This window comes from Cydia splendana, chromosome 16 (assembly GCF_910591565.1).
Source record: "Cydia splendana chromosome 16, ilCydSple1.2, whole genome shotgun sequence".
Classification (NCBI taxonomy): Eukaryota; Metazoa; Arthropoda; class Insecta; order Lepidoptera; family Tortricidae; genus Cydia; species Cydia splendana.
Genome location: NC_085975.1, coordinates 12,031,023 through 12,046,574, shown reverse-complemented (window position 1 = coordinate 12,046,574; position 15,552 = coordinate 12,031,023). Strand labels below are relative to the sequence as shown.

Here is a 15,552-nt window from a genome sequence, read left to right as displayed (position 1 = left end):
AAAATTTAAAAATTCGCGCCTTTTTCTACTGACAAGATTTGCTTTTCTTATGTTTATCTTATCTGTGCTTGCTTATGTCAATGTCAACAACAAAGTTTTTTTTCACAATACATTCCATTTCTACTGTTAGTAGAGCTGGGTCGTTTCGAGTTTTCCGTGAAACGAAACGTAACAGTTTTTTTTAACCACGTAACTGTTTTCAAAAACAGTTTCTAAAATAACTGGATTCCCTGTGTGTGTCGAACGAAACGAAACGAAATCGCATATTGAAGTAATAAAACGTAAAATACGCAATTCACATTTCAAAAAAACCTAATTTGCATCGTCTCACTAATGTCTAATATAACTTGACCCCTAACTTCAGTACTTTATAAAGATAAATCGATAGGTCACACATAAAATGGCCTCACAATTCATGATGCTAGCGAGTGTTCGTTAAGCGTCGTGAATCATTTTTCATGTTATTCAATTGACGCTACTTGCTTTAAATTTACGCATAAGATTCCTTAATTTAAACCCTAATGCTTAGAAAATAAAGCGCTTATTTGTCTAACGAACATTAAAGTTTTTGAATATAATGGCCTGGTAAAAAGCGTGCCTAGCGTCTACCTGAACAAAGCTCAATCCGTTTCGTTTCGTTTTTATCTCTATCTCGCTCTTTCGTTAGCCAATAACCTATATCTGTCCCTGCTCATCGGAAAACGAATAAAACAGTTTTAGAGCTGCGTTTTGCTTTGCGATAGTTGCGTCCGTTATGCGCGACTATGTTATCGTATGTCGCCGCCTCTTTGTCATCGTTTTTATAAAAACAGTTTGTCGTTCCTGCCACAAACTGTTATTTCGTTACAGCACCAGAAAGTGTTTTTAAAAACACTTACGGAAAAAAACGCTCAGCTCTAACTGTTAGTGACTAGTTGACTACTAATTCGATTCTAATTTGTTTTCTTTAAAGAATTAATTAACAGGATATTTTAATATTTATTTCCTCATAAACTATCCTCATAACAATGAGCTGTGTGAGTGACCTATCTCAATCAAACGAGTATCTGAGTTTTCGAAGTAGTATACCGTTAAGGAAAATCGTTGTTGATTCAGATAGTTCCAAGGTAACAAATAATTTTCATACTTTATACGTTTACCGTGTCTTTTTCTTTTCTACGTTTATAATGTAAAAGTGTTAACCAATTGTTTGCTATTCAGGCATGGCGGATATTCGATTCAGGTCCGAAGTCGGTCGCGTGTCCTCTAATGTGTTTACCGCCTGTTTCTGGCACGGCCGATGTCTTCTACAAGCAAGTGATGGGCCTGGCTTCCAGAGGGGTTCGTGTGATATCCGCGGAACCCCCGCCTTACTGGAATATGAAGGAGTGGTGTGATGGATTCAAAAGACTGATTGACTACCTAGAGCTGGACAAGGTGCATATTTTTGGAGCTTCCTTAGGTGAGTTTATTGACGAAGTTCTAACGCTTAGATTGTAGTAAACTAATAGGATTCATTGGCTTAAATTCATATTGAAAATCATGTTGTTACCAATTAAACAACTTGAATATTCCTGCTAATTACAGTCAAAACAAATGAACTTTAATCACTTAATTAATGTTAATAATAGGAAGCTGTTTAGTAATGGCATTGAATATTCCTCCTACTATTTTTGAATGGTAACTAGTGAAAATTAATAAAAATGTTATAACTGGAATATCTCGAGTTATCAACTTCTTCCCGCCGTGTACAGATTTATACATCCTATTTTTTCAATCATTCAAATAATTTTGCAGGTGGATTCCTGGCCCAAAAATTTGCAGAGCTAACACTAAACTGCCCCCGGGTCGCATCGCTAATACTGTGCAACTCCTTCACTGACACCTCCGTGTTTGAGTTCAAGGACTCCTCAGCTCTCTTCTGGCTTCTCCCCTCCCTGGTGTTAAAGAGGATGCTGATGGGAAACTTCTCGGCAGAGAAAGCTGATAGAAGAATCATTGAGGCTATTGATTTTATGGTTGAGAGAGTAAGTATTGTTTTCTTATTTAACCCATCAAACGACCACCATACAACAAATTGATGCAAAGAAATCTGACCCATATTGATCTGTAGTAACACACGTCTGATACTGAGTCGTTATAACCCAAATTGAGTTAGTATCACACATGATACTCGGGCGCTCCACGCCAACTGCCAGCTGAAAGACAACCTTGAAGTTTTAACCTTTCATATGTGTTAGTGGTGAAAAATTGCGTATTCAAACCATGGTTGCCCTGTATAAAGCAAAAAAATTGTTCTTGGCAAAAATGCAAAAAGATGACACAAAATTTGTCCAGATCCTTATCAAACAGATGAAACAGATGAAAGTTATAATAGAATTTTGATTCTATTTGGTGATTCTGAGTATTCTGACCCATTATTGTGGTAGGGGGGACTCTTCTCAGGGTTAATACTATGCTATAAGGCCACTTAGTCTAATGACGTTCCATGGCTGCTTAAATATTTAACAGTTTCAAACCAGAGTAATATTCTATATTATAGCATTCTCATGAGTATATTCATGAACTAAACTTGTGAAATGCCTTCATTAATATTCCGCTCAATAAGTATCTAAGGTCAATAGAAACACTTGTACATATGTAGGTACTTGCATATATTTACATGCAATTAATATTAAGTAAATTGAATAGGTAGGACAAGATAACATGCAAGTTACTGCAACATATGATAATAACAACTTTTGGAATAGCAATGCAATATATTTATAGTAACATGACATAGAATAGTGGCGTCAGAGAATAATAAGTATTTGCTTCATTGTTTAAAAATGTATATATTAATGGTATGATAATGGGACGTAATCACCTTGTTATATTTTATCAATCTTATCATTGTTGTAATGTTAAAATGAGGTCAAAGTTTATGTTTTTAGAGACATATCAATTTAATAACAAAACTTCCGTGAGACACAGACATATTAAATACGTAATACGTGAGTGACCCGTTTTTAATATATTTAATATGATTTGTAAACAATTTGCCTGATAAAGTGAATTTTGACTAACAAAATTTACAGACCAGTAATGTATCTTTCAGCTAGAGTCCCTGAACCAATCAGAGCTAGCCTCGCGGTTAACCCTCAACTGCACTCCGGGTTACATGCAGCCGCACCTACTAAGCGAGCTGCCAGTGACCGTCATGGATGTGTGGGACGAGTGCGCGCTGAGCCCGCAAGTCAGGGAGGACCTGTACAAGTCGTACCCGCAGGCCAAGCTGGCGCACTTGAAGAGCGGCGGCAACTTCCCCTATTTGAGCAGGAGCGATGAAGTCAATTTGCATTTATTAGTAAGTTTACCTAGCTGTTACTATCATGTTTGAACCAGGCTCTCGATTAGGTTTAATGCTTTTTTTAGGGTTCCGTACCTCAAAAGGAAAAAACGGAACCCTTATAGGATCACTCGTGCGTCTGTCTGTCTGTCCGTCTGTCACAGCCCGTTTTAAAGTACAGGACCAATTAAGTTGAAATTTGGTACACATGTAAATTTGTGACCCAAAAACGGACATCTTACGTAAACAAATTAATTTTATCTACACACATATCATAAACTCTCTATGACGCCTTCAAAATCCGTAAATAATGGCCCACATTACGATAAACTGTTTTGTTACAGCAAATTTCTTATCTGTGAAAATGTGGTAATAGCTTCATTACTATATCAAAATCGATTTGGTAATGCATTTTAAATTTCGAACATCTCTGAATAAAAAAAGCAATTTGATTTGACCCCTATTCTAATATCAGTCGAGATGACGTTTTATTCGAAATCAAATGACAATTGCATACAATATTGACAAATGTATCAATATCAATGTAAGTTGGTATCGGACGATATGGTAATCGACCCCGACTCTAGTTTGTCTCTGAATTAAAAAAAAAACTTTGGATGCGTGACATGCGTGAAAAAAGTTGCCGCCATTTGACGTACAGTTTATCCTTATATATAAACGCGAGCGGCTTTGACGGTAGAAACAAATTAAATTATGCTCAATCGAAAGAGCTTGAAAAAATATCACTTTTGAATCGAGAACATGTATCCGCAAAATTCGTATTGTCGCGTATTTTGCATTTAAAAGTGAAAAAATTTCGACAATCAATGCTAAAGGCTCAATTTGTTGGTTGAGATTTGACAGCTATGGATGCGTTCAGAATATGTTGCATGTTAGTTAGCTGGATTGTAACCGCGAACACCGAAGTTCGCAAATTATCTCTGTCATTCTTTCTAATTACGCCTAAAAAGGCGTCGACGGGATGATCAAATCGACCGAAAAGAAATTGGCGTCAATCTCATCTTGCACCCATCCCATTTATTCTGACATTGAAGCGCTCTAAAGAGGAATTTGAGTTTTCGAACGGTCTTCTGTCACGTCAACGTCATTACATTGTGTTGAATAATTGAGTGTTGAAATGTTGAAATCTAAACTAAATAAAATCAGTTAGGCCTGAAATCACCCTGAAATGTGTAGTTTGAAGTGTAAAAATTGTATAAATAACGATAAACAGTGATTTACATTACGTTTTGTACTTACCAGCCTTTGTAGAAACCGAAGTTACAAGTTTAACGGATGTTAAAATTTGGATTTAACCTGGGCGAGTAAGTATTTGTTTTATTATTTTGTTAGTTTATAAGACAATAGTTCTCATTGTATTGCATATGTGAGACACATTAGCATTACATGTTACAAAGTTCATAACTTATAGCGTCGTGAGCAACGTCCAATTTCTCTTTACTTATAACGTATGAGATAGTTTACACCTACATACATTACCTTATAATCAGTATTATGTATGTAGTGTCAACACTTTAAATATATTTGACAAATAAATAAAAATAAATATTATAGGGACATTCTTACACAAATCTCAGTCTCTTTGGAAGTACCTACTTAAATACATAGAAAACATCCATGACTCGGGAACAAATATCTGGGCTCATCATACAATTAAATGCACTTACCATGATTCAAACCCAAGACCATTGGCTTCATAGGCAAGGTCACCACGCACTAGGCCAGACCGGACAAACATTTTATATTGAATATGTCTACTAAGTTGTATTTAATTTCAGAAAGGCTTCAAACATGGCACTGCTAGCCACCTGGACGGAAAGCAACCTTGAAGGAGTTTGCATGACAAACTAATAAGTGAGCGAGATGAAAGTGAAGTGAGAAGAAGTCACAAAAGTAATTCAAAGAAAGTCTCGAGTTAAAGAACCGGCTGACTCCACTCTGATTATATGGACAGTGTAAAACAGTGTGAACAACTACAGTGTATGGTGGACATATTTGATATGTGTGCTTTAGACTAGCTTCAAAGAATCAAACTTGAGGCGTATCAGTGAATCGGAAAGTGAATTGAATGAAGCTAATTTATTAATAAGTGATCTCCGGAGACAATGTAAGTTGAATATAAGGTTAAAAGATAATAAGATATATACATAGATAGTATATATAATAAGATATATTTTATGCTTATTCAAATAAAAGTGTAAATAACAACTTCAGAGTTTGACTTTAATAAATAGTCAGGTGACAACTAAAACAATATACTGCTAAAATTTCAGAGTCATAGTGAAGCTTAGTACATAGTAAACAAGGTTGATTTTTAGAGTTCTGTACACAAAAGGTAAATACGGGACCTTCGGGAGATGGGACGGGGAGGGCAATGGGACGGGACTAAGACTTCACTGTCCTATTAACACAAAACAAATTATTTTCAGAAAATATTTAATTTAGGCTCAGGGATGGCCAGGTGGCACCATAAGCCTTCAGTTAGTAGTGCATATACTTGGAAAAATTCGACCTATGCCGCTGGGGCCCGGTGGCCGAATGGCACAGGCACCTGCTGCTATAGCAGGAGGGGATGCTGGTTCGATTCCAGCCTGGGGCACTGGAGGCCATGATCACTTTTTAGGGTTCCATACCCAAAGGGTAATAACGGGACCCTATTACTAAGGCTCCGCTGTCCATCTGTCCATCCGTCTGTCTGTCACCATGATCTCATGAACCGTGATAACTAGACAGTAGAAATTTTCACAAATGATGTATTTATGTTGCCGCTATAACAACAAATACTAAAAAAAAAATTAAATAAATATTTAACCGGGGCCAATGCTAGACTGGATATGACAAATGAAATGAGTAAGTTTTTATTCATATGTTTTAAAATGCCATGTTGGTGGCAAACAAGCATACAAAGCTGTTAGTGCCGATGGTAAGTGGGACTTTAGACTAGATCTCTGCATCTCCAAGGGACTTACATTGCTGACGGGTTACAAATCTATACACTCTTATTAGGGTTCCATACCCGAAGGGTAAAAACGGGACTCTATTACTAAGACTCCTCTGTCCGTCTGTATGTCATCAGGTTGTATCTCATGAAACGTGATAGCTAGACGGTTGAAATTGCCACAGATATTGTATTTCTGTTGCCGCTATAACAACAAATACTAAAAACAGAATAAAATAAATAAAGTGGGGCTCTCATGCAATAAACGTGATTTTTCTGCCGTTTTGTGCGTAATGGTACGGAACCTTGCGTGCGCGAGTCCGACTCGCACTTGGCCGGTTTTTCTTAGTAGGTATATGACATTTATTCAGTTTACTTCACTGTCCGTCTGTCTGTCTGTCACCAGGCTGTATCCCATGAACCGTGATAGGTAGCTAGGCAGTTGAAATTTTCACAGATGATGTATTTCTGTTGCCGCTATAAGAACAAATACTAAAAAGTATGGAACCCTTCGTGCGCGAGTCCGACTCGCACTTAGCCGGTTTTCTTAGTATATGACATTTAAGGCTCCGTCACACAGGCGCGTTTTGCGGGCGGCGCATGAGCGGGGCGCGCCCTTTTTCATATAAAACGCTCACGCCCCGCCTGGAAAACGCGCCTGTGTGACGGAACCTTTATTTCAGTTTACTCCACTGTCCATCTGTCTGTCTGTCACCAGGCTGTATCTTATGAACCGTGATAGCTAGACTGTTGAAATTTTCACAGATGATGTATTTCTGTTGCCGTATACTAAAAAGTACGGAACCCTCCTCGGTGGGCGAGTCCGACTCGCACTTATCCAGTTTTTGTTTATTTTTTTTTGTAATCGAATTTAATATTTAACGCACAGGCTTTAATATTAAAGAATGAAATCGTAGTCATAATTTCCATATGTACTTTTATTTTAGTGCCATGAAGGGTAGGTACAAAAGGGTTCCCTCTTTTGAGATTGGAAAGTGGGTTAGGTTATAAATGCGGCTTTTACAGAACCGATCTGCGATCAGAACAGTGGGTCAGGTTAGAGCTGTAATCCTTATAGAACCAAACTGCAACCAGAAGTGGGTTAGGTTAGGTTAGAACTGCGACCCTTACAGAACCGAACTGTTACCAGAAAAGTGGGTTAGGTTAGGTTTTTTAATTACATATTTGTTTTTAGATATATCGAAATAGTAAGTTTTTAGAGTTATAACTGTATGTTACGGATTTAAAGTTTTCTGAGATGAGATAGGTATGTAACCGCCATGATGAAGGTTTGAAGTCTAAAAGTAAATAATTACTCAATTCAAAATGAGTATCTATTATTATTATTTATTTTACCCGAGCGAAGCCGGGTTTTCATCTAGTATTTTAATTAATTTGTAAGAAAAAAATAATTTGTTTTGTTGTTTTTAAAGTAACTATAACAAAATTTTCGTGTAAAATGTGCGATAAAGATATTTCGGAGACGCCAGCTCATATCCGCGAGTTCCGCCAGAGAGGAAAGTGCCCCAATGTCGGCTGTAATATGAGGTTAGTGAATATATCATAGAAAGTTTATAATATGTGTGTAGATAAAGCAGTGTATGTAACTGTACATAATTAGGCATTAAAACACTCGTGTGATACTATTATGAAACTCATTTCATTCGTTTCATAAACCCACACTCGTATTTTAATGCCTTTCTTTATGTAGCAGTCACATAAACTACTATTAAACAAGGAGGCCACTTTTAGGGGGTTAATGATAAAATTAAAAAAATATAAACTATATCGTGTTACATATCAAATGAAAGAGCTCATTTTGATAATGTCAAGTATATATTTTTTTGTAATTTTAAAATAAATGGTTCAGAAGTCATTTAAGAAAATATCCAAAAAATTACCACCCCCCCCCCCCCCACCCCCCACCCCCTTTATCTCCGAAACTACTGGGTCAAAAAATTTGAAAAAAATATACAAAATAGTTCTTTACCTATAGATGACAGGAAAACCTATTAGAAATATGCAGTCAAGCGTGAGTCGGACTAATTACTTAGTTTTTGATCCGATCCCTACGGGTTTTTTAAAAGCAATTCACTCGCGTTTCACATATAAAAAACATGTACATTGTTAAAAATTGGGTAATGTACGGAACCCTTGGAACGCGAGTCCGACTCACACTTGGCCGGTTTTTTATCGTAGACAAATAGGCTCTTTCCCACAGAGACGACCTGTGCCCAGTCGAGCAGTGGGACGAATACAACAGGGACATATACCTATACCTACACGGCGGGAAGAAGTTGAATACTCGAGATATTTTATTGAAGAAATTTGAACTTAAAACAGAATTACATAAGGTTCAAATTTCTTCAACTTCGTCCCGCCGTGTACGGATATCTTATACCTTTAAACGAGAAATTCTTGTTTATTTATATATTTTGGGGATCCCTGAAACGGCTCTAACGATTTAGATGAATTTAGCTATATTGGGGGTTTTCGGGGGCGAAAAATCCAAGTCTTATCTCTGGGAAAACGTGCATTTTTGAGATTTTTTATGTTTTCCGAGCAAAGCTCTGTCTCCCAGATATTTTAATTTTTATTTTATCGTAGTTTAAGAGCGCTATTACATTTCGGCGTTGAGCGAGTTTAGGTATTTTACGCGCTGCGGCAGGCCGTGCGAGCTCAGTATGCCGATCCCTTCTACCACACTCGCACTACAATGATGGATGAAACATTCTTGATCCTTCGCGAAGCATATTGAAATCAACCATAACAACACTAACTGTACTTAACTTTTAAAGTTCTAAAACTGTTATTTGGTAAGTACGAAAATACTAAATGCAGTTCAAATGTACATTGGGGCTGTTCATAAATTACGTCATCTATTTTTGACGATTTTTGACCCCCCCCCCCCCCTCAAATCATCCAAAAATCAAGCTTCGGATGAATCTGTTTCCTCCTACGTCATGTTACCATCATCCGATGTCCAGACCCCCCCCCCCCCCCCCCCCACTCCTCCCATTTGAAACGACGTAATTTATGAATAGCCCCATACTTGTACTTATGAAGGTATATTACTCGAAAGAAATTATAGGTACCTACTCGCTTATTTACATGTTTCGTCATTGCATTTGGTACCTATAGGTTGTAAAGTTTGTATCAACGAGGGTTTAAAAACGAACTGGTACTGAGGATCTGATGATGATTAAGGTGGTCACGGATACCAATCAACCATGTAGTAACATGATTAGGCTCGTTTGATTCGTCTCAACAAGATCTTTGACACTGAAGATACACAGGGTCTGATGATGGAGCTGGAAGGTGGCCACGGGTACCAGTCTATCATGTAACTAAACAACTTCGTGTTTGGGCTCGTTTGATTCGTCTCAACAAGATCTTTGACACAAGACAGTACTCAGGCTCTGATGATGGAGCTGGAAGGTACCATTACCAATCAACCATGCAACTAAACCACATCGTGTTTAGGATCGTTTGATTCGTCTCAACAAGATCTTTGACACTAAGTGATACTCAGAGTCTGATGATGGAGCTGGAAGGTGGTCACCGGTACCAATCAACCATGCAACTAAACCACTTCGTGTTTAGGCTCGTTTTATTCGTTTCAACAAGATCTTTGACACAAGATAGTACTCAGGGTCTGATGTTGGAGCCGGAAGGTGGTCACCGGTACCAATCAACCATGCAACTAAACCATTTCGTGTTTAGGCACGTTTTATTCATCTTAACAAGATCTTTGACACAAGGTAGTACTCAGGGTCTGATGATGGAGCGCGAAGGTGGCGACGGGTACCTGTCTATCATCATCAGCTCCATCATCAGACCCTGAGTAGTATCTTGTGTCAAACATCTTATTGCGACGAATCAAATGAGCCCAAACACGAAGTGGTTCAGTTACATGGTAGACTGGTACCCGTGGCCACAGTCCAGCTCCATCATCAGACCCTGAGTACTAACTTGTGTCAAAGATCTTGTTGCGACGAATCGAACGAAGCCAAACACGAAGTGGTTTAGTTGCATGGTTGATTGGTACCGGTGACCACCTTCCGGATCCATCATCAGACCCTCAGTACTACCTTGTGTCAAAGATCTTGTTGCGACAAATCAAACGAGCCCAAACACGAAGTGGTTCAGTTACATGGTAGACTGGTACCCGTGGCCACAGTCCAGCTCCATCATCAGACCCTGAGTACTAACTTGTGTCAAAGATCTTGTTGCGACGAATCAAACGAGCCCAAACACGAAGTGGTTTAGTTGCATGGTTGATTGGTACCGGTGACCACCTTCCGGCTCCATCATCAGACCCTGAGTACTATCTTAAGTCAAAGATCTTGTTGAGACGAATAAAACGAGCCTAAACACGAAGTGGTTTAGTTGCATTGTTGATTGGTACTGGTGACCACCTTCCGGCTCCATCATCAGACCCTGAGTACTATCTTAAGTCAAAGATCTTGTTGAGCCGAATCAAACGAGCCCAAACACGAAGTGGTTTAGTTGCATGGTTGATTGGTACCGGTCACCACCTTCCGGATCCATCATCAGACCCTCAGTACTACCTTGTGTCAAAGATCTTGTTGCGACAAATCAAACGAGCCCAAACACGAAGTGGTTCAGTTACATGGTAGACTGGTACCCGTGGCCACCTTCCAGCGCCATCATCAGATCCTGAGTACTATCTTGTGTCCAAGGTCTTGTTGAGACGAATCAAACGAGCCTAAACACGAAGTGGTTTAGTTGCATGGTTGATTGGTACCGGTGACCACCTTCCGGCTCCAACATCAGACCCTGAGTACTATCTTGTGTCAAAGATCTTATAGAAACGAATAAAACGAGCCTAAACACGAAGTGGTTTAGCGGCATGGTTGATTGGTACCGGTGACCACCTGCCGGCTCCATCATCAGACCCTGAGTACTATCTTGTGTCAAAGATCTTGTTGAGACGAATCAAACGAGCCTAAACACGAAGTGGTTTAGTTGCATGGTTGATTGGTACCGGTGACCACCTTCCGGCTCCATCATCAGACCCTGAGTATTATCTTGTGCCAAAGATCTTGTTGAGACGAATCAAACGAGCCCAAACACGAAGTGGTTTAGTTGCATGGTTGATTGGTACCGGTGACCACCTTCCGGCTCCATCATCAGACCCTGAGTACTATCTTAAGTCAAAGATCTTGTTGAGACGAATAAAACGAGCCTAAACACGAAGTGGTTTAGTTGCATTGTTGATTGGTACTGGTGACCACCTTCCGGCTCCATCATCAGACCCTGAGTACTATCTTAAGTCAAAGATCTTGTTGAGCCGAATCAAACGAGCCCAAACACGAAGTGGTTTAGTTGCATGGTTGATTGGTACCGGTGACCACCTTCCGGCTCCATCATCAGACCCTGAGTACTATCTTGTGTCAAAGATCTTGTTGAGATGAATAAAACGAGCCTAAACACAAAGTGGTTTAGTTGCATGGTTGATTGGTACTGGTGCCCACCTTCCGGCTCCATCATCAGACCCTGAGTACTATCTTGAGTCAAATAAATACATATAGAATGTCAGGTCGTTTCAAATATTTTTAATCCTGTCCGGTAGTTTATTAAACTGTACCATTATAAATTATAATACTATAAAAACGGTGCTAGGATCAAAGTCTCTCGTTGCGGTTTACACGCACACAGTATAGCGTTTTACACGGCGCCCGCCGCACACAATGATAAAAAACCTCGTCGTCGCCGTTGAAAATGTGCGGAGCCGACCGACACACGTCCTGCCTCTACAAGCTCTGCCGCGGCACTGAGCTGGCGCAGCGCGCGTCATCGGTAATATAGAGTAGTTTTCAAAAAATTGCCAAAAAATTATAGTAGAATTTCATAAACACTAATGTATACCAACAGTATAAGCAAACGTTGCAGATTGCTTGAGTATGAAAATGACTTCGATATTAAGTAGATTTTCGTAGGAATTGACACTTGTTTCGGAGAGAAAATCGAGTTCGTTTTACTTTGATTTTCTCTTTCTCAAAGGTATGTAGGAAAAATATAGTTTGATATGCCTAAAGTACAGGGTATTAGTAATACAAAATAGCCAGGTTTAGCAGAGTAAAATTCTCAACATTTCCAAATAAGAGCTCGCCATTCAGTTCTTCACGGGGTTTTTCGGAAACGACCATCAGAAAAAAAATCATTACTAATTTAATAAGTCCTTTTTCTAATATTTACAACGACATTTATAAAGATAAGAAGACGCTTTTACTGGAACAAGTACTCATTGTTTCTAATAATGAGCGCAAAGTCCTGAATTTCGTCGACTAGTATCATCAATTTTGCATTATTTCGACTTTTCTTGTAAGAGCGCTCTTAATAATGTAGCCAAAAATTGGACAACTGTATTAGTGGCTGGATTGAAGTGGATTGTCTAGCGTTAGCACTTATAGACGCTGCGGCAGTACCCATGCAACTTGACATATAAGCCATTAGCTATCATACCATAACATTTCCATGTCCCACTTTAAACTCTCGCGTTTTGTACACATATTTAATTACACAAACGGGACTACCGCGATATAATTTCATTGTTTTGTTTTACTGTTGAGTCTTTCCATGACCACAGCTGGTACAACCCAGCTGAACCGTCGGAATTTAAAGTAAAAACAATGAAATTATATTGCGGTAGACCCGTTTGTGTAATTAAACATTTCCTTGCCCCGTTTCAGATCCACCTCCGGCAGTCTACCGCGATATAATTTCATTGTTTTGTTTTATTGTTGAGTCTTTCCGTGGCCACAGCTGGTGCAACTCAGCTGAACCGTCGGAATTTAAGATAAAAACAATGAAATTATATCGCGGTAGACCCGTTTGTGTAATTAAACATTTCCATGGCCCATTTCAGATCCACCTCCGGCAGTTCGACAACACGGAACTGTCGGCGTCGTACCTCAGCCTGCACCGGCTGCCGGCGCCCGCGCAGCCCGACGAGGGCACGGTCAGCTACTTCAACCAACGAGATAAATTCGTCAAGATCTCTTGAACTATTGTGGCAATCTCATCATCACATCAAGACGGAACCACGTTGTCGTTTGTCTATCCTCCTAAGACCCTGCGTACATATTCCAAAATCTATTTTGAACTTTTATTGTGTGATTAATGGTTCCAATTTCAAGAACAAAACAATTGCTTCTGGGTCTCAGGGGGCTATAATAGGGCTTACATACTTCGTCATCAATATCATCATATCAGCCCACTGCTGAGTATATGCCTCTCTTTTAGTACGCCACTTGTCCCGGTCCTGAGCTAATCTCATCCAGAAGTGACCCACAATCTTCCGGAGGGGGCTATTTGCAGTGGAGGAAGAGATAAATCGTCCTTATAAAGCCGTAATTCTTGTAATTTGCTCTATGGACCTTAAAGGGTTTACAAGAACATATTGAGAGCACTTATGCCTAAATGACAAGCAGGCCAAGTTTTGGCACATAGGCCAACATAATAAGTATAATCTGTTTTGCGAGCTTAATCCATAAAATATATATATATATATACATATATATATATATGTATATATATATATATATATATATATATATATATATATATATATATATATATATATATATATATATATATATATACAATAACGAAAACAAGGGATTTTTGGGTTGGCAAACTTTTGGGAAGAAGAGCCAACCGCAGTAGGAATCCACCAGTTTTAGGAAGAAAAGCCGTAAATGTTGTTTTCAAGGGTCTGAGATCTCTCCAATGTAAATTATTGGCTGACTTGAAGAACCCCATTCGACCTCAAAAGAGCCGCATGAGCACGCGAGCTGCGGTTTCCCGACCCCTGTTATAGACAAAAGTTGGCAAAAGACAAAGTGGTACAGTCAGTAGAAGAAGTAGCTAAGAGATGAGCAGGCTAGGCTTGTGCCTGCTCGGTCACTACAGAGAGCGCTCCGCTCTCGGTCAATCGGTCAAACGAACTAGTTCGGTCTTTTAGTTCCTTTAGTTCAGTTCGGTCTTTGAGAGCTGGGAATGTATGAATCGATTTTACAGTAGTTTTTCCCAAATCTTTGGCAACTGAATTACGATTCAAGTTGTACGATACTATATGACGATTAAACATCAAAAAGCTAGACATAATAAAATAATATAAAAAATACAGAAAAAATATTTGATTTTTCTTCATACTCTTCAGGTTTAGGACTGTTTGTCACTCATTTATCTCGTTCGCACTCGTGCCAACGTCATTGTGAACCATTTCGTTCAGTCTATTTTGTGTTTCACTCATGTCAAGCGCTCACCAATCCCACTGAACTAAAGGACCTAAAGACCGATTAAGAGCATACAAAAAGATTTAGTTCCTTTCGGTCCTTGATGGGATTTCATTCTTAACAGTTCTTAGTTCATGACCGACAAGCCTAGAGCAGGCAGGTATTTCAAATGACCTGCACATACACTTTCTTACCAAGTATTAAGCTGTGATCAGCTCGTTTTAAACACTTCGCCCGCCTAGCCACTTCTGCTGCTGACTGTATGGTTGTTTGACGAAAAACATTAACTTTAATTTCTCTGTGTGCCTATAAACGCTAGGATTAAGTAAAAATGCTTTATACTGAAATATTAAGTCATGTTATATACTTATAATGTATATGGACGGTATAGGATACCAAATAGTTTAATAGGTATTTATTTTGGGAAGTAAAATGAGAAATTGATTAGAAAAAAAACGATATTAGGGATAAAAACTCTCACCGTTAAAGATAACATAAAGTAATTTTTGGCAATAAATTAATACTTACATGTGAATATAAATGTTTCTTGTAACCAACGATATAATTATAATTATTTGACTAAATAGTAGTACATAGAAAAATGCAAAATTTAAATGTGCCAAAAATAGCTTGCTAAACAAAAGTACATCCGCGAAAATAGGTAGGTACTTGAGAAACGAAATTAGTCTATAAATATTTTCGATATATATCAGTATCACAGTAGTATATTATTCCACAGTAGGTTAGACTGTGATCAAAGTACTTATGTGTGCACTAGTGATGTGTTCTCAATATTGACGTCTTTTATAAAAACGTGTGTGTAAAAGACGCAGCTAAAATTATATCGACTACATTCTATTATGCTATGTTTTAGTTACTTTATATATATTGTTATAGAAATCAAACATGAATTGTTAAAATGTTGTACTTTATAAGACTGCAATATTGGCTGAGTGAAAATCGTTGACTATACAAATATACATTTATACACCAATCGTCTTTTATTTTTGAGGTAGAAAAAC

At 38.5% G+C, this 15,552-nt stretch overlaps 1 protein-coding gene across 1 annotated transcript; it reads left to right on the top strand.

Moving 5' to 3' along the window:
• The first annotated feature begins 921 nt into the window (after positions 1 to 921).
• On the top strand, positions 922 to 15,524 carry LOC134798287 (maspardin-like). The gene is made up of 5 exons (XM_063770677.1): positions 922 to 1,106; positions 1,201 to 1,441; positions 1,777 to 2,006; positions 3,077 to 3,325; positions 13,159 to 15,524. Exons 1-5 carry the CDS (start codon positions 1,008 to 1,010, stop codon positions 13,294 to 13,296), a joined length of 957 nt encoding a protein of 318 aa, XP_063626747.1. The 5' UTR covers positions 922 to 1,007; the 3' UTR covers positions 13,297 to 15,524.
• The last annotated feature ends 28 nt before the right edge of the window (positions 15,525 to 15,552 follow it).